A 25,234-nucleotide genomic window follows, 5' to 3' on the forward strand; every position below is an offset into this window, starting at 1 on the left:
GGGTCCTGACAAGTGAAGAACATGCTGATACACTGCCACTCTCTCTCTCTGGATTTGTAACCATACAGCTAGATTTTTCTATATGTATCTTCAGACAGGGTATGAGCAGAGCCCAACACTGCAGAAGCTATGTGATGGTGGGTGGAGGGCTGATGCTGCCACACTAATCAGTTACAAGCAAACTTCACTGATTTCTCGTGTATCAATGAAACATTTTTGGGCTTTGTGCAGAAGCTCCTCAGCAGTCAGAAGTGTGATGAGATAGAACAGCCTTTTGACAAGGAGAGGAATCCTCTGTTCAGTTCTAAAACCTGCAGGAGGCTGGGATTGATCTCTTGGGACATTTCCTTTAGGCTGTGTTCTAGACTTTGCTTCAAAAAAAATGCCAACATACACTTACACCTCCCATACATGTATGTGTGTATACACCCCCCCCCCCCCCACACACACACATGTACACATGACTGAGTGAATCCCTCTTTGGGCTGGGGCTGCCAAGTGTTGCTAATACAACTCTCCTATCAATAGAAGAAGAAGAAGGAGAAGAATGTGGATGTTGATGCTCAAATTGTAGCATTTAGTTTCAGCTAGCTAAAGCAAGCACTTAAAAGGGAAATGCAAAAATCTGTTCCCAACCTCACAGTGCAGTGGGATGCTCAAATAGCCTGAAGCTATTTTTCAAAGCTGCATTCATGTTCCAGTTCTCTATTTCTAAAACCTGTTGCTAGGCTACAGTAACCTTTGTTACTTCCACATCTCTCAGCTAATACATTTCACTGGCTTCTCTTACTTCTTTCTTAGGAAACTCTTTTAGGATTTACAGGAAGTTTCTGGAGTGGCTTTAAAGATGTTCCCTTTTCAGAGAGCAGGTAATCAAAGCTGCAGCAAAAGAATCCTAATCATGTTCTAGCAATCTAGAGTGATAAAACCTTCTATTTTTTTCTCTCTCTGATAGTTCTGTCTGCTTCCCAGTGAATGCTGCTTTGCCAGCTCATCCTGGGTCTGCAAAGCTGGAAAACAAGGTGAGCCATGCTTTGATTCCTCCCCACAAAGCATGGATTCCTTTAAAAACAAAACACAGCCTTTTTTTTCCCCTCTATGGCCCATTGGTGTCTGAGCTTTAAAATCAACAATGAAGCAGAATTTTAAAAAACATTCTTTACTCTTTTTTTTTTTCAGCTACAAGAATGGACTGGATGCAGAAATCCCTGAGGAAAAAGGTGATCATCTGCATGGAAGAGGAGCTTGCCTAGGTGGATGGTTCTCTTTGGCTTTATAGCACATGACCATCACCCTTCTCTCGTTTCACAAGTCAGGCTCTCCAGCTTGTGGGTTGGGTTTTGTTGCTTGTTGTTGTTTGTTTGTTTTGAAGTAAAAAATGTCAGAAAGCATGGAAAGGAACATCTAAGATGTTAATAATGTCACTTACATTTGTTCACTAGCTGTGCCTACTTTATATGATGCAGCCAGGCTTAGCTGACTCTTTCTGATGGCAAGCACCACCACTACCACCTTCCAACCTTCCAAAGCAACATACTCTCTATGACAGAAAATTATTTCTCTCTCTCTCTCTCTCTCTCTCTCTCTCTCTCTCTCTCTCTCTCTTTCCCCCTCTCCAGAATCAAGCAAAATAAAATCCATTCTGAAAGAGAGTCCTCAGGAAAAACCAACATGATAACCTCTGCTAGGACAAAATGCTCATGAACCAGGTACAGAGCTCTGGAAAAAGAGGGTCAAGAAGTTGAGCTTAGTGCTCTGCTCAGAAGCTATTTGAACCCAAAGTGCTACAGACAGTAATAAAGAGTTCAGGGCACTAGGGCTTGACAAACTCCATCTTTGGTTTCAGTTGATTTCATGGCAAAGGAATCAAGAACTGCAGTAGTGCAGTAAAGCAGATCATCTTGACTGTATGTATGCCACATTTACAATGTGACAGTGAATTCACATTCCAATACATTAAATATGTTCCAATAATCACAGATATTTGTTTTGATGTGGTTTGTTCTGTTCCAGAAGGTACTTGTAAGTCCCAGCTCTGGAAGGTCTCTAAATAGATATTAAACCCATGCTTACTCCTGATATTATCTTTAAGATGCATGCACCTGTGCTGGCCTAAATAACATCTTTCCAAATGGAGGACAACACAAAGAAAGGTTAAATAATGTAACTTACATGGTCACACATTGCAGTTTCTAAGTCCAAGTGGATGGGGGTTTCTGGTTTGGAAATATGCAAGTAATTATAACCTCCAGGAAGAACACCTCCTGCCACAATTGAAAACAGAGGATTTGTTAGATCATACATAAAGAAGAAAATAATTGGTTTGCCCTCCTTCTCCCATAATCTGTTGTTGTAAACTGACTTTTCTTTTTGGGTGAGTTTCATGTTCTACATGTTTTGGGGTATTTTTATACATATTGGTGCAGTAGTCACACATTGAAAAGATCTGGTTATGCTTTCATTCATCTTGAATTTTGAATCAAGACACTGAGTTTGACTGGAAACAATCCACATTTACTGCAACAGGAATGAAAGCACAACTTGGCCCATTACTAGCAAAAACCTAACAGGGTAAGCCTTTCTTGCAGCTAACCTCTGCACTGACTATACAAGGAGATTCCCTGCCATGAGGTTCTGGTGAGACTTCACCTGGAGTACTGTGCCCAGCTATGGGACCCCCAACACAAGAATGACAATGGACCTGCCAGAGCTGGTCCAGAGGAAGGCCACAAAGATGATCAGAGGGCTGAGGACCTCTCCTATGAAGACAGGCTGAAAGAATCAGGGCTTCTCAGCCTGGAGAAGAAAAGGCTCCAGAGAGGCCTTACGGCTCCATTTCAATCTGAAGGGGTCCTATAGGAAGGTGGGGAGAGACAATGGTTTGAAACCAGAGCAGGGGAGATTTAGGTTGGATGTCAGGAGGAAGTTCTTTCCCATGAGATGGTGAAATACTGGAACAGGTTGCCCAGGGATGTAGTTGAGGCCCCATCTCCTGAGACCTTCAAGATCAGACTTGATGTATCCCCAAGCAGCCTGATGTAGTTGGAGGTGTCCCTGCTGACTGCAGGGGGATTTGGACAAGATAACCCTTGAGGGTGCTTTGCAACATGATGCAATCTGTGAATCTCTGAATCTTGGGCAAAATGGACCTACCCTTCTAACAGAACAGCAAAGAGGATGTGAAAGCATGACAGAAAGTATGAGAGAGAAAAGGTCTGACATACCTTTAACTTTACACCCTTTGTACACAGGCAGGAGTCTCTCTGTGCCTTCTGCTGGCTTAGAAAATGGCTTAAGGGTTGGATCAAGGAGATCCAGCATAGATGTAGCGAGCTCAAAGCCAATCTCCTTTGAATTGAAGTTGCTGTGTGTCCATCCATCTGCACAGTATCTCCTGGAGTACTTCGTTAAGGGACCTGCGGCCCTGATGCTGCCATCGTTAGTGCGGAATTTGCTATCGATCACAAGGCTTCCATCAAACACCAGGCAAGCATCATTAATTGCCTTAAAGGTTTCATAATCCACTGCCTTGTAGGCAAAGCTAAAAAATGCCTAAAAAAGACCCGGAATGTAAATCAGTGGAGGTTATTACATATTGGTTACTGGCTAATTTCCTAAACCAAACCTCTGCTTCATCCTGAATGCTGTTTAGTTTAAAACACAGAAGGATTTTATCTACACAGCCACATCCCTCTGATCCAGTGACTAAAATGAAAACAAAGAGAGTAGAGAGGAGAATCACTAAGCTGGACTCATCTACTTCTGGTTATTTGATGGGGTTTATTATAAAGCCTTTTTAACCACACAGATCTAATAGCCTGAAGAGGTAGATGTGCATTTTTCTGTGTTAGGATGAGCATGAAATAGACTTGAACCCTTCATCAAGTTGGATTTCTCCTTCCCAAAGCTGAAGCCAATCTGAAAAGCTAAGCAACAGCAAAGTCCAGTGTACAATGCTTTTTTAGCAGGGTAACTGTTTATTACAAAATGGTTTTTTTCCAACTGTTGGGCCTATTTACTAACAAACTCTGTTACTATGGCTACCAGCACAGGGATGGTCAATGAAATGGGAAGATAGGAAATTAAAACTGTTCAGGGGAAATGTCATCTCCATTCAAACTGTAGCAGCAGAATTTGAGCCAGTGGAAGCTGTGGAGGTCAAGAAGTTTGTGAGAGGTACAAAAGGACCAACTGTTTACATGAAAAGGAAAGCACTCAGATTTATTACAGTTCAAGAATGCTAGGGGTTGGAAGGGACCTCCAGAGATCATCAAGTCCAATCCCAAGTGATTTACATCACTTGATAGTGATGGCAGATTTTTGGTGAGCATATCCAAACTTTGTCAGGACCAAAAAAAAACATCTCTGACTATTCCAGATATGGATAACACTTGGTCTAGGAGGCAGATTAACCTGGGCCTCCTTACTGGCTGAGACTACTGCCGCCACAGTGGCCGGGGGGCTGGCTGCGCTTGGGGACAGGGCACAGGTCTAGACAACATCAGATCCACCTAGATCACCCAGGTCACCTCAGAGGAGGCTGTGCCTCTAAGTGAAGTACCTGATACACTTGGCAGTCAGTTACTGAGCCTGGTAATGAGCACAGCAGGTACCTATTCACTATGGTTTTGTTTGTGGGACTGAAAAAAGACATGACTTCCATTCTTTGAAAACAGTGCCTGTGCTGCCTTGCTCGTCCTCACAGAACTGGCCCTGAGGTAAGGATTTATTTTGGGACCAGCATCTACTGAAGCCATGAGCTCATCTTCCTCATAGGAAGATTTCAGGGGCATTGAAACAGAATCACCCCTAATCCTTAAATTCCTCCTCTAAGTCTCACAGAGAAACAGCTAGAGATAATTCCCTTTTGTCTTCTTGTGGCACCTGCACGGCCTCTCTCCTGGGACACTAGGAAGCGAATCAGACCCTATCTCCCCAGAACAGGAGCCAAGGCAGCACCACCAGGACAAGCACTCGAAAGGAGGTGGTGCTGGAAGTGGCCACTGACTTGCCCTACGTGGAACAGATGTGCAGGCAGCACGTCATGAGAAACGTGCCGGATGCCTGAAGAGCCGCTTTGAAATCCAGCGCAGCGCAGGAGGCCGGGCAGCAGGCTCCCAGCACAGCCCTCACCCTTTGTCTGCACGCTCCACACAGGCTCCCAGCAGTCATTAGCCCAGAGGAACTTTCTAATTGATTTAGAGCCACACACAGCTGACATTTCCCTTGGGACGTGTTTTATCTGGTTTTCTATATTGCCTAAAAGTAACTTTCAAGAGGCAAAAGCCCATCTGGAGCCAGAAAAGCGCTCGCCAAGGACAAAAGCGCCTGCTCGAGTGAAGCAGAGAGAGGTGCCGGGGAAGGTAAAACCTGCGTCACTTGGCCGTGCCTGAGCTCTGAAGCGGGAGGAATGAGGAGCAGATAAGCAAGGCTGCATCCAGAAGCCTTTGTGAAGCTCCAGAGCCTGTATAAAGAGCTTTCCCTTTCACCAGTGCCCACAGCTTTTATAAAATGATTAGCCAAGTTGAATGCTCCTGCTCGCCTGCAGAAAATATTACTGTACAGGCTGAGGACAGGGTGGGCAGTTATCAGATGAGTGTGTGCTGATTATCTTGCTGCCTTCGTCTTGAACAGCCTGAGACCTAACTGTGTCAGGGCAAACCAGCAGCAGTAATATGTCCTTCCCTTTGTGTCAGCCTCAGGGAGGACACGGTTGTGACCTGGGCAAAGGTATTACCCAATTATAGCACCAAAGAGCTTTTCTGTGAGCTAAGGGCAAGCATCAGATGCTCAGGAGTGGCTGGATGAACAGCCACGAGGAAAGACACCAGTGAGGGAAGAAAAGTGAGCTGGAAATTTTAGCCACACTGCTACTGCAGAGCTGCAGCAGCAGAGGAGCCAGAGCCTCTTGGCTTGTTTGTACAGAAAACAGGTCACAAAGTATGCCCAGTTCAGGGAATTCTAACCATCTAGCAGATCCAAAATCAGAGAAGCTCTGCCTGCAAGGGTAAGGGGACCACACAGCCCCACATCCTGCTGGCTGACAGGCAGGGCAGTGTCACCAAAGGGGAGGGGATGGCTGCAACCTCCAGGCTGGGAGCCATCTGTCAGCCCAGGAGGGGAGGCAGGGAGCCTGCCGCTTCAGGGGAAGAGGAGATTTTCTTCCATTTTTTTTTTATCCTGCAGGACTCAACAAATTAAGCCCCCAAGAGCTGCCAATCAACAGTTGATATTGGCTCAAATCCCAAGAGGCCTGGAGCTGCTGCAGTGCTGATTCCTGCACAGCCTGCTCCCTTGCAAACTCAGCTGCCTCCTAGGTCGAGAGGGTTCTATAGAGCCCTGTGCTTCTCTGAGCCCATCCTCTGGACCCGTGTCCTTCTCTGAGCCCATCCTCTAGGCAGCTAATGGCAGGTACAGGAGGTTTACAGGACAGCTGAACCAATGCTGGAGAACATGAGGCCCCTGACATCACAAGTAATTGCATGTCTCTCATCATAGATACTGGGTAATAGAGACCTGAAGAAGGAAAACCACAGCTGAGGGAAGGATGAGCATAGGGCATGGGGTACAAAAGGGTAAGAGAACCAAACCACAAGGAAATTTGGGTCTTGAAGGAGCAGAATAGTCCAGATATGCAAGCTGGTGGTGAAAAGTGAGGGGCTGATGGGGAGGTGGTGAATGGACATTAAGCTACAAGAACCACATTGAGATCTCTGTGGAAGAAAAATAAAATCAGAGATATTTAAGGGAAGGAGGAGAGAAGTTGAAGAGCTGCATGTGAGGAAAGAGTGGAAGGAACATCACTGCTGATATGGGGGCCAAAGTCTGATAGCAGGAGACTGCTATCAGATGAAGAAGCTATTCCAGGTATTCACCTCCATCAGGAAGGTCTTAACTACCCATGTGTTAAAAAAGGTTGGGGAAAAAACAGTGACTTGGAGCTTTCCAGTGCAGGGAAGCCAGCAGGGACCGCTGACTGCTGGGGAGATCTCCAAGGCAGGCACACAGCTCTTCCTCACCAGAATCACAGCAGATTTGCTGCACAAAGAGGCATGCAGGCAGCAGGCTGTTCCAAGGGGACCACATGGCTTCCTGCAGTGCACCTTTTTGAAGTGACTCTGTCAGGAGTGCTCACTCATAATAAAGAAAACCAGAACTATTCTGCCTGCAAGGAAAGGCTAAAACCTGTCCCAGATCTCACACTGAGTGTGCCTGTAATTTATTTAGATATTGATACTGTAGGTGAACAAACATCTGCACTGTGGTGAGACATTGGAACAGGTTGCCCAGGGAGGTCATGGATGCCCCCTGCCTGGAGGTGTTCAAGGCCAGGTTGGATGAGGCATTGAGCAACCTGGGCTGGTGGAAGGTGTCTCTGCCCATGGCAGGGGGATTGGAACTAGGTGATCTTCGAGGTCCCTTCCAACCCAAACCATTCTATAAGTCTATGCAAAAGGCAGTCATTAATGCAGATGGAGAAAAATCTGTTTAAAATACATTTTGATTGAGCTACATAGTAGGCCTCTGTATCCTGGCATTTTTGGCTTCTGTTATGACTTAATCAAATCACATAACTCTAGACAGGAGTCACTGTGCACATTTAAATAATAAAAGGATTTCTGGAATTATTTAGAAAAGTGAATCAAGAGTATTTATTACTCAGCAGTGAACAACTAGCTGTGAGTCAGGTGACTTAAATACATTCTAATCCAAAGCAGCCAGGGCATTAACAACGGTTTGATTGGGATAGTGAAAAAAAAAACCCAAACACCCAATCCCTTTTGACTAACAAGTGGATGTTCAGTCTCCCAAGAGACAATGAGGAAAGGGAGCACCTAAAACGTGATGGTCTTTGTCTCAAAAAGCAGCCTGGAGGCAAGACAAAGCAAGCCGGCACTTACCGAGCACTGCAATTTGAAGGGCTGTGTAGCAGTAGTGAAGGCAGCGTTTGTGATCAGGCCTGGGTCCTCGCCTGGGCTCCACTCTGCCAGGATGCTGTCACAATGAACAGCCACGCCAGCCTCTGACAGCGCCTCCTGAATGGCACTTTCGATTTCGCTGTTGTTAAGGCAAGTCAGGCTGGAGCTGAGCGGAGGCTGCACCAGATGTATGCGAGAGCCATTAATTCCAAGAGATAAGAGGGTTTCTACCGTGGTGTAAATGTCAATTGTATTCCCATAGACAATGATGTTCCCTAAGGGAGGGGGAAAAAAAGAAAAAACACCAACAAAAAAGGGTGTGGGGGGGAAAAATGTCTAAGATGTACAATGAAAACCTTATTAGTATAACTCAGATGATAATAACACGAAATTGCTCTCTTTGACCCTCTTATTTCTCTGATGCTATGAGGCAAACAATGTTACCTAGCAACAGTAGCTAAGATAATTTAGTGAAGAATCTGTACATAACATCCCATAAAGTAGGCAAGTACTTAACAGAAGTATGACGTTCATTTTGAACCTGTAATTTGAAATGATTTTGATTGAAAATCCTCTAGGGGGAAAAATAAAACCAACCACAAAACAACCCACAACAAACTCATTTTTATTTGATTCCCCTCTCCCTTCTCAATTTGGCTTATTCAAAGGGCTTATAGTGGGGGGTGTGGAGAGAGAGGAATGAAACATATCATGCAGAAGAACCCCCCTCCCTCCCAGAGCAGGGAAAGGCCAGGTTCTAGAAAACAAGCTATTGTGCAATATGGGAGGTCACCGGTGCTGCCACCAAAGCCTAATCTCCACTGGAGGAGCACGGGGGGCCTGGGTGCTAGCAGGAGCAGCTGGCTGCCCTGCACTGCCCTTTGAACACAGCTGCCTCCCTAGAGTGCACCTCAGAGGACACCCCAAACCCAACCACATTAGGCAGCCCCCAGCCCTGCAGGCTACCTAGAAATCAGCAGGCTTGAGGCAGGCATTTCTGAGCAGTTAGGAGAACAGCCTCTGGCTGTTGCTGCACCCTTTGCAGGGCACTGCCCACCACAGCAGAAACCACTGCTTAAACCAGCTCCATGTTTCCACTCTCTGGGGGAAGGCAGCTCTGATTCAAACCCATCTCTCACACCTTCCAGGAGAGTGAGTGTGCTTCACTGGATTTAGTTTTGGGCCCCTCATTACAAGAAAGACATTGAGTTGCTGGAGTGTGTCCAGAGTAGGGCAACAAAGCTGGTGAAGGGCCTGGAGACATAAACAGCAGCTGGCACTGGCTCCCCACAAGCTCTGGAGCAGTAACTGCAATCAGGCTTTGGACAAAGAATTGCATTTCCAACACATCCAGCTTGATATCTTGACTTTGGGCAGTGTTTGTTCTCCTGCATGGTTCTGCAGGAAGCACAATGAGCAGGTAGGAGAGTGCCTTGAGCAGCTAACTTGCATATTTATCTTGGCATTGGCATTTATGTCTCACTACAAGCAACAGCAATCCCCTACAACCTAAATTGTATTATTTCATAGGCTAAACTAATTTCCCCATGTTTTACTGCATGAGGCACAGAGCAATACCAAACACAGCATTCACAATCCCTAGCTCCTAAGAATATTAATGAGACAGATCTTTAGCAGATGTTCTATTATTCCCCTTTGTCTACAAAATATTTTTATCTGTCTGTATCAGCTTGGCTACTTGTGGCTGCCAAATAAATGCATCTCTTCACAACTGCCAGAGAAAAGAATTGCCCCATGATTACACATGCTCTGAAAGTGAGACCTCACTTGGAGAACTGTGTCCAGCTATGGGACCCCCAACACAAAAGGGATGTAGACCTGCTGGAGTGGGTCCAGAGGAGGGCCATAAAGATGACCAGATGGCTGGAGCACCTCTCCCATGAAGTATTTAGGCTGCTGAGCCTGGAGAAGAGAAGGCTCCAGAGACAACTTAAAACTACATTTCAGTATCTGAAGGGGACCTGCAGGATGGCTGGGGAGGGACTGTTTAAAAGGCTTGCAATGATAGGATGAGGAGCAATTGTTTGAAAGTGGAGCAGGGGAGATTTAGGTTGGACATCAAGAGGAAGTTCTTTACAATGAGAGTAGTGAAATACTGGAACGAGTTGCCCAGGGAAGTGGTTGAAGCCCTGTCCCTGGAGACATTCAAGATCAGACTGGGCAGGAGTGCAGGAGGTTTGGACAAGATGGCCTTTGAGGGTCCCTTCCAACCCAATGCAATCTGTGAAATGATGGAACACATACTTTGGCTATTCACATCAACAACCAGGGGGACAGAACAATTTCACCTGCAAAAGCATTCCTCTTACTGCTCTCAGGAATATAACACAGGCTCTGTATAATGTGTGATAATGGAAATTCCACCCAAGGTGTGCATGGCCAAGCTGACTTTCCAAGCCAGAACCCTTTCCATTGCTCATGCCTCACAGGACACCTATCTGCAGGCTGTACTGCTCTCATGAGAAAGCCAAAAAAAGAAGGAAGACACAAGGCTGATTCTTTGTGTTTTTTGCACTACTGCAGCCAGGTATAAGGCAAGAAGTAAATGAGCAGCACCAGTGGTGACCACAAACTTGGATATACTCATTATCAGTCATCTAATGTGCTAATGGTGCAGGTAAGTACACAGCAGGTGGATGCTGATAGCCCTGCATTACAGTATCACAGTATCACAGTATAACCAAGGTTGGAAGAGACCCCAAGGATCATCAAGTCCAACCTGTCCCAACAGACCTCACAACTAGACCATGGCACCAAGTGCCATGTCCAATCTCCCCTTGAACACCTCCAGGGACAGTGACTCCACCACCTCCCTGGGCAGCACATTCCAATGACGAATGACTTGCTCAGTGAAGAACTTTTTCCTCACCTCGAGTCTAAACCTCCCCTGGCACAGCTTGAGACTATGTCCCCTTGTTCTGGTGCTGGTTGCCTGGGAGAAGAGACCAACCCCTTCCTGTCTACAACCACCTTTCAGGTAGTTGTAGAGGGCAATGAGGTCACCCCTGAGCCTTCTCTTCTCCAGGCTAAACAATCCCAGCTCCCTCAGCCTCTCCTCATAGGGCTTGTGCTCAAGGCCTCTCCCCAGCCTTGTTGCCCTTCTCTGGACACGTTCAAGTGTCTTGATGTCCTTCTTAAACTGAGGGGCCCAGAACTGGACACAGTACTCAAGGTGTGGCCTAACCAATGCAGAGTACAGGGGCACAATGACCTCCCTGCTCCTGCTGGCCACACTATTCCTAATACAGGCCAGGATGCCATTGGCCCTCTTGGCCACCTGGGCACACTGCTGGCTCATGTTTAGGCGGGTGTCAATCATCACCCCCAGGTCCGTCTCTGTTTGGCAGCTCTCAGCCACTCTGACCCCAGCCTGTAGCTCTGCATGGGGTTGCCGTGGCCAAAGTGCAGCACCCGGCACTTGGACTTGTTAAATGCCATGCCATTAGCCATTACCTTTACACATTTTCAATTAGCAGGAAGAGAAAAACATAAGCAGCTGAGGAGGGTGCAGTGGCTGGGGAAGGGGAATGAAGCAGTCTCACAAAGAGGGACTTGGAGGTTTCAGTTGAAAAACTCAATGTCAGTTGACCATGGTCACTTACAGCCCAGAAGGCAGCCCTGTCCTGGACTGCATCAAAAGAAGGATGAGGAAGGAGATTCTGTCCCTGTGCTCTGGTGAGACCCCACCTGGAGTACTGTGTCCAGTTCTGGTGTTCCCAGCGTAAGAAGGACATGAAACTGTTGGAGCAGGTCCAGAGGATGCCATGAAGATGATCAGAGGGCTGGAGAGCCTCCCCTGTGGGGACAGGCTGAGAGAGTTGGGGCTGTTCAGCCTGGAGAAGAGAAGACTCCAGGGAAAGGAGACCTTCCAGTACCTGAAGGGGGCCTGCATGAAAGCTGCAAAGGGACTCTTGACAAGGGCTTCTAGTGATAGGATGAGAGGGAAAGGATTGAAGCTTGAGGAGGGCAGATTTAGACTGGAGATTAGAAAGAAATTCTTTACAGTTAGGGTGGTGAGGTCATGGATGCCTCCTCCCTGGAGGTGTTCAAGGCCAGGCTGGATGAGGCCTTGAGCAGCCTGAGCTAGTGGAAGGTGTCCCTGCCGATGGCAGGGTTGTTGGAACCGGATGATCTTTAAGGTCCCTTCCAACACAAACCATTCTATGAACCTAGGGAAAGCATGGCCTAGCCAAATTTCATTCTGACTCTCAGGCGAGCAAGTTTGGCCAAGCGGGTGATGCTCAGCCTTTGGCAGCAGCGGCTTCCTCAGAGCACGCTGCGGTTACTGCGTTACATGTTGGCATCTTGGCGTGTACGAGATCAGATTCAAGCCCTGCCCTTCTGAGGGAAAATTAACATTCTTGGTTTATATTGTAATATTAAACACAACTGCATTAGCTGAGGGAAGGCAATGCTCCTTCACTGACCCCTTGTAAATCAACAGTTTACGGTGTCTGCTTATTACAATTTTAGTGGCTTTTTAGATTACAGGGCTAGTAGCCTGGGAACCACAGATATTCATTATGGACTGAAATTATGTTCCCTGGACAGAGAGCAGTTCCTCAGGACGCTTTTATTATTTAACTACAGGAAAATGTATCTATCTGTGAGTAAACATCATAACCTTCCACGGGAAAAAAAAAGCAGCCATAAATAAAGAGCGCTAGAGTAGTTGGAACATTTATTACTAGAATGTCAGCATTCTGCTGCAGAGCAGGCTCATTCATTTTCCACAAGTGGAAGCACAAGATTTCACTGACCCCACCATGACCTGAATCTTCCTAGTTTGCAAAAGCTAGAGGAGAAAACCAGCATTAGCTGAAGCATGGGGGGCTCAGGCTGGTGATTCATGCACTGGAATTTTAATGCCAGAGTATTTCTACAAACATGCTTTTAATAAGGCAGTAAACTATGTTTAGGTAAAGAGAAAAAAATAATTGCTCCATTTTGGGCCATTAAAGCAGTTTTGTTCCTTAGCTCTACTCCCATCCTACTTTTTATTTTCATGGAAAGTGCAGAGCTAATAGGAGATGAATTTCAATTAGTCACAATTACAGTTGTAATAGGTTACATGCATTAGGCGGCTGGGTTTCATCAGGGAAGCTGCAGCCTTTGGGGCTGCTGCTTGCCCCAGCCCCCAGCAGCAGGAGGGCTTTCTGGAGCCACCAGCACCACCCAGCTTGGGGAGCACACTGCAGGAGCTAGCAGCAGCAGAGCTGCCTCACTACTTCTCCACAGGCTCCTCGAGCAACTCTTGCTACTGAGTGCCAGCCACCTTAGGCAAGGAGGAGCCTGAGAAGGAACTAGATGATCTAGCTGGCTTAGGTGATCTTCAGAGGTCCCTTCCAACCTGTGATTCTGGGAAGGCTGTAGTGCCCAGGCTGCTGCCCATCCTTGGTGGCACAGTCACTGCTGAAGCTCCAACACTTTCACCAGTGCCTCCTGCCAGCATGCACACCCAGCCTGGCTCTGCCTTCCACCCCCAAAAAGCATCCACTGATTTCATCCAGAACAAAGTAGTACCCAGTGCTCACAGGGAAGGGAAGCAATTAAAAACCCTACCTTAATTCTTAATTAACAGCTACTCTGAGAATCAGTGCCACTAAAGGAAGATTTCATCCAATTAGGCTAATAAGACTCACATTGTGAAGCTCAGTGATTAACAGTTCTCTTAAAAACCCTCTAGACCTACAGGTGGTCTTGAAAGCACATTTGCTCTCCCCCATCCTGGGCTTTTCTCCCCAGACCAGGTAGCTCCATGCACCCATCATGCTGGGTACTGGGGGGAGCGGGTCCCTGTCCCCACCCCTGGGCTGGCTACATGGCACCCTGGAAGGGCTCACCCAGTGGCAAATCAGGAGGGTGGGGCTCAGCGCAGCAGGCTGCAGGCTACTTCTGATAAACATAGCAAGTGGCTGAGTGAGAGGAGCACAAGCAGAACAAAGTTGTATGGAGAAAAACAATCAAGTATCAGCTGAGAAGTATCTGAATTTGGAGGATGAAATGCCTATTTCCATGCAGCCACAACAACCAGCAGAAAACATCTTTGCCAGCCCCTTCATTTCCTCTGAACAGAAGCTAATCCTAAAATGGTTTGGATTCTAACAGCTTGAAGCAGGTTAGCAGGAATCTGACAACCAATACAGTTTTGATGAGATGAAGTGTGATATGCAGTTTGTTGGAGGCAAACCTAGGATCTGGGGAATGTCAGAGCTGAAATGTAAACACAAGCATAAAACTTTGCTCATCCTAACAGAGTGTAGCATGGCTTGCAGAGAGCTGATAGACATCCAGATCTGTTGCTGAAGTCCACAGAAGCCTTGCCTCTGCATCTCCGTGAGCCTGTTGAACTGTCTCCAAAACAGGGGATGTGCTCAGAAGCAGACTGATTTTCAGAAAGAGCAGGGACCTTGGATATAGCTGTGATCAAGTGTGAAAGAATGGTTGTAAGAATATGGCTACAAAAAGAAGCAGAGTGAGGAAGAACAGAAATGGAGATGGATGGAGAAAGACTTCCCCAGATGGACACTCTAGCTTGCACCTGCAGAGGCAGCAGCATGAAGTGGAAAGAGCAACAGAAGGGAACTGGGGCCAGAGGCAGGGTGAGGGAAAGAGGGAAGGTATCACATCTCCTATAGACCACATCTCCAAAGAGTCCCTGTGGACCAGCCTCCAAGGAGGCTGGGGATTTAACTTGTAATTGAAGACAGGACAGCATCTAAGATAGCCAGCTTTACCCTGCAACTACAGTCAGCAGCAACAATGAAACTATGATTAATGCAGCATTAATTTAGTATTAATAGAGGCGCATTCATCCCAAAGCAGATGAGGAGCTGTAACCCTGCTGTTGGCCTGAAGAGTGATTCTCCTGGGTGCCTTAGCTAGTGGCTAGCTGGCAGGCCACATTTCTGCACAGGTGTACATGAGCACATTCCAGGACTGGGCATTGCAGGGATTTACATAGAAGACAAGTAGCAGCAATGAGGAAAATTAACCACCTCATCTGTCTGTGCAAATGCAGCTGTGCCCATCAGCTGGCCATCAGGTAAAGCTGTGCAAGCAGGGCCAGGTGTCAGCTGGAAACCAGGCGAGAGGCTGCTAAAGAGGCTCTGTTTACATGCCCAAGGCCAGGAAGCTGTTGGAGGAAAATGTGAGTGCAAACACTATCATGTTTCTTGTCTCCTGTCCTCACCACAGCAAGATGTGGAGGATGATAAAGAGACTTTTCTTGATAAATTCCCCAAAGCTCCACCAAGAAGGACATGAACCTTGTAGCCCACCGCACCAAACATTCCTGTTACGTTCTTTATGAATAAGGCAGATAGCCTGAACCTCTAGGAAACTCCTGTTGTTGCACTCATTCAACAGGGACTTCCCACAAAGAGCTTTCCTGCTCTGAACTCTGCCCACAGAACTGATGACACATGAATTCATGTAGTGTTTGGTGTCTTTTTCTGTAGTGGAAAGTTTGACTGGGAAGCCTGAGTGACTCCAGATCTTTCCAGCAGCATTGCACATTCAGGGAATGAACTAATGAATATATGAACAACGTAGTGAAGAGGCTGAGGAAATACAGCTGCTTGATTTCAAGGGTTAAAAAGAAAATACCATGAGCCTGCAGTTCTGTGTGAGTATCTGTGGCTGATGCAACCAAATACAAAGCTGACAGACAGTGAAAGAAATCACTTCCAAATTTCTTTGTATTACACCTCAAACCTGGGGTTTTTTCCCCCTACACAGCAGGAACCCCCCCCCCCCATTCACTAATTAAATTATTATTTAATTGGCTAATTAATGACATCAGCCAGATTTGCATTAGGGACTCATTTTGTTTCATATAATAATTATAGTTAATTAATCTTTCTCAAGCCTCTCTTTCCTAGCTAAATATGCTGGGTATCAAAAATGACAACAAATTGTAGATTAATCTGGAAAAGAAAGAACAGCAGATGAAAGACTTTGTTAGAACTAATCAGCCATCAATTATACCATAGTATTAAGGGAAACAATAGGCCCAGAAAACATTTCTGTGTGTTTGTGTGTTAGGGAAATGTTTACCTTCTGAGCTGACAGCGTTCTCCTTCAGCCACTGCAGCGCCTTTAAGCAATCCTGGTCATCATTGAGGGTAAAGTGATTGAAAGGGACTTTCCCTGTGTACCTCTGTGGCCAGTTACTGAGGACTTCCCTGTTAGTTGGGAGTTTACTGATGTCTGCTCCAGTGGGAGACAGGACCTGGAAGAAATGGGTCAATGAGTGAATGAATATACAGCATGGACCTGTTAAGATTTAACCACAAAGAAAGAAAAAAAAAAGACACAAAGTGTGCAGCAGCAATGCCACATCTTGCTTCAGATTGGATGTTAGGAACAATTTCTTCACCATGAGGGTGGTGAGACACTGGAACAGGTTGCCCAGGGAGGTGGTAGAAGCCTCATCCCTGGAGGTTGTTAAGGCCATGCTGGATGTGGCTCTGAGCAGCCTGATCTAGTGTGAGGCGTCCCTGCCCATGGTAGGAGGGCTGGAACTAGATGATCCTTGAGGTCCCTTCCATTCCTAACAATTCTATGATTTGACTACCTATAGGTTTCTATCTTCCTGCATCCTAACTTTTCCTAACACTCAGAAGTAGCAAACCCAGCCAGTGGCCACAGAGAAGACAGATTCATGCTAGTCTGAGTACACACAGAGGCACACACATGTATTTAAGTATTCCATGCTTGTTAAACAGCAGTGCCAGAGCAACTCAGCCACAAACCAGGCAAAGCACCAATGAAAAGGACTCCACAGCCAGCTGCAGAAGTGCACAGATACACAGCTGAAGGATCCCTGCAGTCATTTCAGTAACACTGACATTTAAATAACTCTTGAAACTTTCTGTAGCAAGTCTGCCTCTGTGTCTTGTCAACAAAAAACAACCTCCTGAAACATGAGAGATTTTGTCCCAGAGAGGGGGCTAAAACCTGACAGACTCCTAAAATACCAGGATTCACTAAAGTGCTACTTTACAGTGACAAGCTCAGTCTGAATGATATAGGGGGGAAAAAAAGGAATCTCATCTATGGCTTCTACAGCATCAGTGATTATCATCCTGAACAATGTTCTCACTGCCAGTTGGGTCAACAGAGAGACTATTTGGTTGTAAAAAGACAGGCATGACATCAAAATATTGATGTTACCCAGCCAGTAAATCCTCTTAATCATAATGAATAATGTTTTACTAGGCATTAATCTGACTGCTTACCAAATAGGGGACAACTTATAGGGAGGGCAGACTACAGCTCTGTGTAATAGAAGAGAAGTCAGATGTTAAAAATGATTCCTTCTTATTTTTTGTAGAACTTAAGAGTGAGAATAGATGGCATTAGGTTTTCTTCTCTAAGTCTTCCCCTGCTTTTTCAATCTTTCTCCTCCAGCATAGTTACTTCCCATAATGTATTTTGCAAGCCAGAGTTACCTCCAAACTCCTTTTTCTAGGAGCATTTTAAGTCCTGCAGACCATAATTCAGCTTTTGTTTTATCCCTGCTTGAACAGGGAACATGAGTTGTTGTTTGGGGTGTGACTCTACTCTGAAAAGTGATTAGGGAAAATCTGGGGCAGTCCAGATCTCACTGCACATTCACATTTGTGACCTGTGGTGAACAGCACTGTTAAAACCTGCTCAAACACACGCTCAGCTCCATCTCCTGATTTTAAAGACAAACTGCCTTGGCTTGCTATTCCTTTCCAAACCCAATTAGTAAGGCAAAATCACTGCAGGCAGCAGGGCTACACGTTCGGCGGCCACTTGGTTCACAGAGCTTGAAGGCCACATGATGATACACGAGAACAGATGAATCCTGCCTGGGATGCCTGAGTGGAAGCTGAGCCTGAAGGGCTGAAAGTGAGCTTCATTTCACATGTAACTAAAGGTCTGCTTCCATCTCTCTGGAAACATAATGAGCGCTACAATAACATACAGCACCACGTGCATGCCCAGGCACAGTCAGCATGTGAGAGGAGTAATTACTTTGATAAGGAATCCTCTCCATTGCCCAAACTAGGTCAAATGGTGCTAGACCAGCTGGAGTTAAGTCTCCTGTGGCTGGGGCCACATGTCAGTTGGGCCTATCTTCAGCAGGTTTAATGGTCATGGTAGCAAAAATACTGCCAGCTTTGCTTGACATCTGATACTGAGCAGTGACTTTGCGGGTAGAAACCTTTGCAAAACCTCTCATCTACCTCAGCACTGAAATAGCCCAACCAGCCACACGGGAGAGCTGCAAACTTTCTGGTTGTACACTTGCTAAGGACCACTCTGCTGCTGTGCCTATCACAGAAAGTCTGTTCACTGTGAAATCTGACTATATTACTCTGGTTTTCACCCTGCACATGACCTCACCTGGTATTTCTGCCCCGTGCAGAGAACAAGGTAGTCGTATGGTACCTTTATCTCCTTGGACACCACCACGTATTTGGCAGGGCGATTGATGCTGGTCATTTTACCAACCACCACCTTAACCCAGGAACAAAGTGACATCTGTGCATAATCTTCATCATTAAAACAGTGGCTGTGAAGAAAGAATATCTGTAAGTGACATTTTGGCAGCTGACAGCAGGCATTAATTAGACATCTGGTGGGTCAGCCCAAGTCCCCCAGTGGTTCAAACCTGTTCCCTCGCTGTGAGTTTATGGCAGCCCAGAGGAAGAGATTAGTCATTGTGAAATACTTGGTTACAAACTGACAACTTTCTGCTAAACCCAAACAATCCCTGCCAGTGCTGGGCCACACAACCATGTAATGTAAAAACAAAGTCAGAAAGGTGGGCTTCACTCTGCCTTTGCTCTGCAGGCTGATGAGAGGAGAAGAGTTTTGTACCTGCAAAGAAAATATTTTAACAGTCTACTTCTTCCCTCTATATAAAACTCCCTTATTAAGCTTTTCCCCCCCTTTTTTACTTCATTTGGTGCTCAACTTCACCAGCAGTGACTATGGTGAGACATAAATGCAATGAAGGCACCACTTGCTCTTCTTTACCCAGTAATAGGAAGAGGAATAGTGGATATAAGCTAGAACACAGGAAGTTCTGCCTCAACATGAGGAGAAACTTCTTTACTGTGAGGGTGATGGAGCACTGGACCGGGCTGCCCAGAGAGGTTGTGGAGTCTCTTTCTCTATAAATGTTCAGCCTGGATGTGTTCCTGTGTGACCTGCCCTAGGTGATCGTGCTTTGGCAAGGGGGTTAGTCCCAATGATTTCTGGAGGTCCCTTCCAACCCCTAACATTCTATGATTCTATGATACACTCTCTGCCATCCAGTGTCGCAATCTATTTTCAGTGTAAAGTATCCTATGTATCCCTGTGCAGGAAGAAAGTATTAAAGATCTGCAGGCTCCTATTTAAAGAGCCAAATTTGAAGCAAAACCTGAATGGAACAAAACCTCTTTTAATGCCTCAGTAAGGAAATTGAAAATTATTTCCAAAGATCTTTTGTGAGTCAGAGTATGGCCCTCTCCCCACACACAACTAAGCAAACCCCAGAATGCTTCTTTATTATTGCATTTCTACCACCCTCTCTGCTTAATAGAATTCTGGCAAGACAAAGATTTCTGAAGATAAAATGTTTCCACATAGATGTGCCATAGACACACCATTATAAAATGTGTGAAGAGCAAAGAGAGAACATCTTCCATAAGGTCTGTTGTGATGCTTGAGCACCACTGGATCTTGCAACAGCCTGCTATCAAAACACAAAACGTGCTGCTGACCATTCTGCAAATCCAGCTAGACTCCACTCCACACCTTCCTGAGACTGAGAACCAGGAAAAAATTCTGTTAAATTAGGTTTTTTCAGTACAATGCTACATGTTAGTTGTTGTTATTGAGTTCCCCACACTGTCATACAAGATGCCACAGAGGCAAATAAAGCTGCTTGGACGAACTGAAGAATTTCAGGACTGACTGATGAGGCTTTCTGAGGTGCTCTGCATCCTCTGCACTCACAAATACCAGAGGCAAATAAATAAGGGAAGAAACCCACTGACAGTTCTGAACTGTAATCATGCAGAAATCTATAAATAAAATGGGCATCAAGGACAGAGGAGGGTTTTCAAAAGCACCTTTATAATTGAGGTGCATAGCTCCCAGGAGACTGACACTCCAAACTCACAGGGATGCTTTCAAAAATAATGCCCTGCAGAGTTCAATTTTCACCCTCAATCTGCGTTCAAATTTTAAGGGCTAATTCTGGTGAGGCAGCTAGGAACTGCAACTTTCCATCAGGAAAGCTGCTTTGTTACTGCAACTCTTTTTTTTTTTACAGTATACTTTGGAAAAAAAGAGCCACATGCTTTTATGTCAGCACACACTCCCCTCATTTGCTAGGGTTGTATTTAAGCACAGCCTTTTCTACAATAAAAAGGGAATTTAGGTAACCATTTATAAAAATAAATTCCTTGACAGGGCAAAATACCAAATGAGAAGGTAGGTTTTAAACATGTTCACGTCAAAACCATTTTCATGTCTTCAAAGAAACTTTGTGTTTAAGGTTCAGCAAGCAGACATTGACTTGTTTTCATAGAATCATAGCATTATAGAATGGTCTGGGTTGGAAGGGACCTCTGAAGGTCATCTAGTCCAACCCCCTCTGCAGTAAGCAGGGGCATCCTCAACTAGGTCAAGCTTTTAGAATAGAATAGAATAGGATAGGATAGGATAGGATAGGATAGGATAGGATAGGATAGGATAGGATAGGATAGGATAGGATAGGATAGGATAGGATAGGATAGGATAGGATAGGATAGAATAGACCAGACCAGACCAGGTTGGAAGAGACCTTCGAGATCATCGCGTCCAACCTATCAACCAACACCACCTAATCAACTAAACCATGCAACTAAGCACCCTATCAAGTCTCCTCCTAAACACCTCCAGTGATGGTAACTCCACCACCTCCCTGGGCAGCACATTCCAATGGGCAATCACTCTCTCTGTGTAGAATTTCTTCCTAAACTCCAGCCTAAACCTCCCCTGGCACAGTTCAAGACTGTGTCATCTTGTTCTGGTGCTGGTTGCCTGGGAGAAGAGACCAGCCCCTGCCTGTCTACAAATTCCCTTCAGATAGTTGTAGAGAGCAATAGGTCTCCCCTGAGCCTCCTCTTGTCCTTTAGTGCACTTGCACATACCAAGTAAGAGTTCTGGTGAAAAATAACATGCAGGTTTCAAACAGTCACATGCTAAATCTATGTAAGTTAGAAAAAGTTCATTCCCCAGCTATTCAAAGCAACTGGTTCAGCCTGAGATGCTCAGCCTGGAGGAGACTCCAGGGACACCTTACAGCAGCCCTCTGGTACCTGAAGGGGGCCTAGAAGAAAGCTGGGGAGGGACTTTTGACAAAGGCTTGCAGTGATAGGATGAGAGGGAATGGATTGAAGCTCGAGGAGGGCAGATTTAGACAGGAGATTCGAAATTCTTTACAGTGAGGGTGGTGAGACACTACAACAGGTTGCCCTCACCCTGGAGGTGTTCAAGGCAAGGTTGGATGAGAATGAGCAACCTGGGCTAGTGGAAGGTGTCCCTGCCCATGGCAGGGGGGTTAGAATTAGATGATCTTCAAGGTCCCTTCCAAGCCAAACTACAAAATGAATCTGTGAATCTATGAATTTAATTCTATGTCTCCTGTCTACAGTGAGGATTTCCAGTCACTACTCCAAGGTAAAAAGCAAACCCATCAAAACAGACTCAATTTAAGTGAGAATTACATAATGTGCCTTTTAATGAGGTAAGATTTTATCCTACTAACAGGAAGGTATTTTATGTATCAGCAAACAAGAAATGTCCAACCACTCACTAGACACATCATGGCTACCTTTCACACCTTTCCCTTCAGCTCTTTGGCACCAGAGCCACGGCTCTGCCAGCTCAGGGAACAGGACCTGGGTGGGACTGGAGATAGACTTCCACAGTCCACTGCTAATCTCAGTTCTTACATTTTCATTTGTTCAAAATCATTTGGAACAAAACTCATGGAAGCTAAAACCCAAAAACTATTTCAAAATTCCTCTTCAACTTGGAGCTCTGAACAATCTAAAAAGTCTTGGAAAGCAGAGGCAGTGCCCTGGTACAATGCAATGGATTGCTGTCCTGCTTACTGCTTCAGCAACATTTCATTCAGCTCATTTTGCAGGTGAATGCACCTTGTACAGACAGACTGGATTATTTTGAAGCTATCTGTCCATATAGCTACCTAAAATTTAAGACAAGCTCACAAAGAGATATGAAGTGTTTTCCCTTTGAAGCTATGGAAGCATTCAGATATTAAATCAAACCTGTTAATTAAAAATCTTCTGTGTTTGGAGCCAGGCAGGTCTTTTCCTGGAAGGCCATGAATTGAAATCAAGGTCAGGTTGTTGAACTTCAGATGTGGACTGTGGAAAGAAGAACAAACTGTCATAGTGGAACCAGTGTAAGTTTGCTGAGGCTCTGTTTGGTACCAGCACAAGGTGAATGCATTTCAACATACAGTCATACACAGCGGTCACAGCTCAGTGCAGCACTGGGACTTTCCAGCTGTACAACATCCACCACAGCACTGTCTCGGTCCTGACAGAGATGTTTAAGACTCCAGCATGCAACCAACAAGCTGTCCCTAAGGTTACCTCCCATGACTACAAAAGACACCGCAAGCCCACCAAGCCTTTGCTCAAACAGCTTTGCTGTTCATAGCTCATCTTCCCTAAGCTGCAGGAAAGAATTCCTGACAGCTGCTTAATTCATCTGCTTCCTGCAACGGCTCTGCTCAACTTAGGAGGACAAATCAAAGGAACAGCACAGACTTTAATTCCATATTCAGGAGGATACAGAAAGCAATCCCTTTACCCAGGCCAGGTACCAAGTGTTCTGTCACTTTGCTGAGACAATGTCTGTGGACACAAAAAAGAAGAATGCTTTCCACTGTACTTTCTAATGCCAGAGTGCTGGAGGGGAAACAAGACTGACAGTATGTTGAACTAAATGTGATCTGACATTTAAAAACAAATAAATATTAGGAGTGATTAAGCCTTCTAATCTTCCAGGCTTTCTGTGAGTTAAGTGTGGATTGATGCAAATGGTAGGAAGGAATCAGAATGTTTTCTACCAACCGCTGTTAATTTGTTATTCATACCTTTTAAAAATATACTCAAACAAAGTTAAAGGTCAGTCTTAAACCAAGGAATTTCAAGGTTATGGCTGCCCCTCTCAAAATGCATATTAATAGTTTAATTCTGGATTATGGATTATCTATGGTAAATCTCCATGCATACTCAGGCTGAGTGCAATGTAATAAATAACCTTAATGTAACAGAGGGCATATATTTATACAGATTATGGGCCTGATTCTCCTTTAAATTAAGGTCACTCTGCAGAGGTGGTTGTAAATAGAATTTGCTCTTCATTTGTGGCCACATTAAGCCAGCTGAGTGACACAGAGTGGTCTCTTCACGTAGATGAGAGTTAGCCCTACAGGCTAACCTGAATTTAGAGCGTACAGACTACCATCTGCACTCATGGAGCACTTCTAGTGGGGAGCAAATGCGGAGGGACAATTACAATAACTTTCTACACCTGAGTAATGTGACTCCTTAGCAGTTAATTTGCATGTAATTATGAGTAAAATTGCTGCAACAGTACATAAACAACCCAGACATTCTCCTACCCTGCCTGCCCTCATTGCAACCAAGCTCCTTTTCAGCTCAGGGCTGAAACCACCTCTGCTCATGCTGCATGGCCTCTTGCCAACCGGTCTCCAGCTCCAGGTGCTACAATAACCCTGAGTTTAAAGCACATGAACAAAGTTTAGGATGGAAATGTTGCAAGCAAGCACCGGGAAAACCACAGAAAGAAGGTCCTAGGCACCGCTAATATGCTTCTTGTGCACGACTGCACCACGATGCACTGTATTGATCTGGTCACATACTATTTTGTGCTGCAGATGCTCTACTTTTCTTTAGCCCACATGCAGCCATCCAGTATTTCCACAGTCATATGGTATTTGTTCAGTTCTTCCCCATTGAGCGTGAGGCTCCAATTCAGACCTTTCACTCGGCACGATTTACTAACTAATGATTTACTTCTACCTCAGTGCTCCCATGGCATTCCCATATGCCCCAAACATTAATTCATGTTTCCCATTCATTAATCTCGCAGGCATCAAAATGTTGATTAGCATCTCCTTAGAATACTGTGATGGAACGAGTCGTATCTTTGATTCCCGTTTCACATCGAGGAAAACCAAGGCACAAAGGGAACTGGGTTAATGCTATCAGAAGGGCACGCTGCTGTTGGAGGCAGAACTGCGGGGACCCCAAGGCTGCTACCTGACACTGCCCCATGCCTTGGAGAATTGGGCAGGCTGCCCTCAGGGAGCCACAGAGCTCTGGGCACAAGTTCATCCAAATAATGGGCACCTTTTCAAGCACACAGGTAAAACTCTTCTTCAGCTAAGAACCAGCACTTTTGTTAAGTGTCTAAGCACAGGCTGGCATTTGTGAAAACTGCCAGAAGCTGATTTAAAAAAATCCTGAGTATCTTGTATGACAAAAGGTTGATTTCAGACCTGTAGCTGGTATGCCCAACCTTAGGACGTTAAATATATATACAGGCACTTAAATACAAGCTTGGCAAGCTGTTTGTTACCATCAGGCACTGGCATGCAGGCAGTTACAGGCAGCTAACAGGGCTGGGTGTTTTGATCAGTGACTGTTGTGCACCTTATCACACTGTACCATCCTCTCCTTCCCTCTACATAACATTATTACTTCTAGGCTAATAAAAGGATGGTTTATTTATCATGGCTTTTATGGTTTTTGCTTCCTTACTGCTGCCTAAAAGCTCCTAATAAGAGAAAACCAACAAAGGCTGTGAGGAACAAAATCTGCATGTTGGGAGAGTGAATGTCTTATATGCTCCTAATATATGTAACGATGTCTAACATGAAGCAGGGGAAAAGCAGAGGTTCCCATTTGGTGAAAGTGTCTCCAGGTTAAGAGCCTGAACCAACACAACACTAAACAAGTGCACCTGCATTTTAGAAGCAAATCATTCCAGCAGGGATTCATGTTGCTGTGGATACAAAGGGAAGAACAGCTCAAAGATACTGCTAAAGCAGGGAGGGATTAGAGTATCTAGGGAAATAAGTAAAAGGTATTGGGTTTCATTGCACAGTTCTAGAGGGCAGCCACCAAAAAAAACACCCACTCACCAACAGTCTAAACACCCTTGGCCTCAAAAAAAGACAAGAGGAAAAAAGGATTGCAATTTTTCTGTGACCAAAATCA

At 45.3% G+C, this 25,234-nt stretch overlaps 1 protein-coding gene across 2 annotated transcripts in view; it reads right to left on the bottom strand.

Annotated features, from left to right (window-relative positions):
• CFAP61 (cilia and flagella associated protein 61) overlaps positions 1–25,234 on the bottom strand; it is a 126,547-nt gene that overhangs the window by 32,172 nt on the left and 69,141 nt on the right. For both annotated transcript variants that reach the window (XM_054179708.1, XM_054179709.1), the window contains 6 exons: positions 22,247–22,345; positions 18,321–18,489; positions 15,999–16,173; positions 7,902–8,194; positions 3,225–3,552; positions 2,173–2,264 (listed from right to left, as the gene is read on the bottom strand). In XM_054179708.1, coding sequence (XP_054035683.1) covers positions 2,173–2,264; positions 3,225–3,552; positions 7,902–8,194; positions 15,999–16,173; positions 18,321–18,489; positions 22,247–22,345 — 1,156 coding nt within the window. The remainder of the gene's footprint in view (positions 1–2,172; positions 2,265–3,224; positions 3,553–7,901; positions 8,195–15,998; positions 16,174–18,320; positions 18,490–22,246; positions 22,346–25,234) is intronic.

This window comes from Dryobates pubescens, chromosome 3, assembly GCF_014839835.1.
Source record: "Dryobates pubescens isolate bDryPub1 chromosome 3, bDryPub1.pri, whole genome shotgun sequence".
NCBI classification, from domain to species: Eukaryota; Metazoa; Chordata; class Aves; order Piciformes; family Picidae; genus Dryobates; species Dryobates pubescens.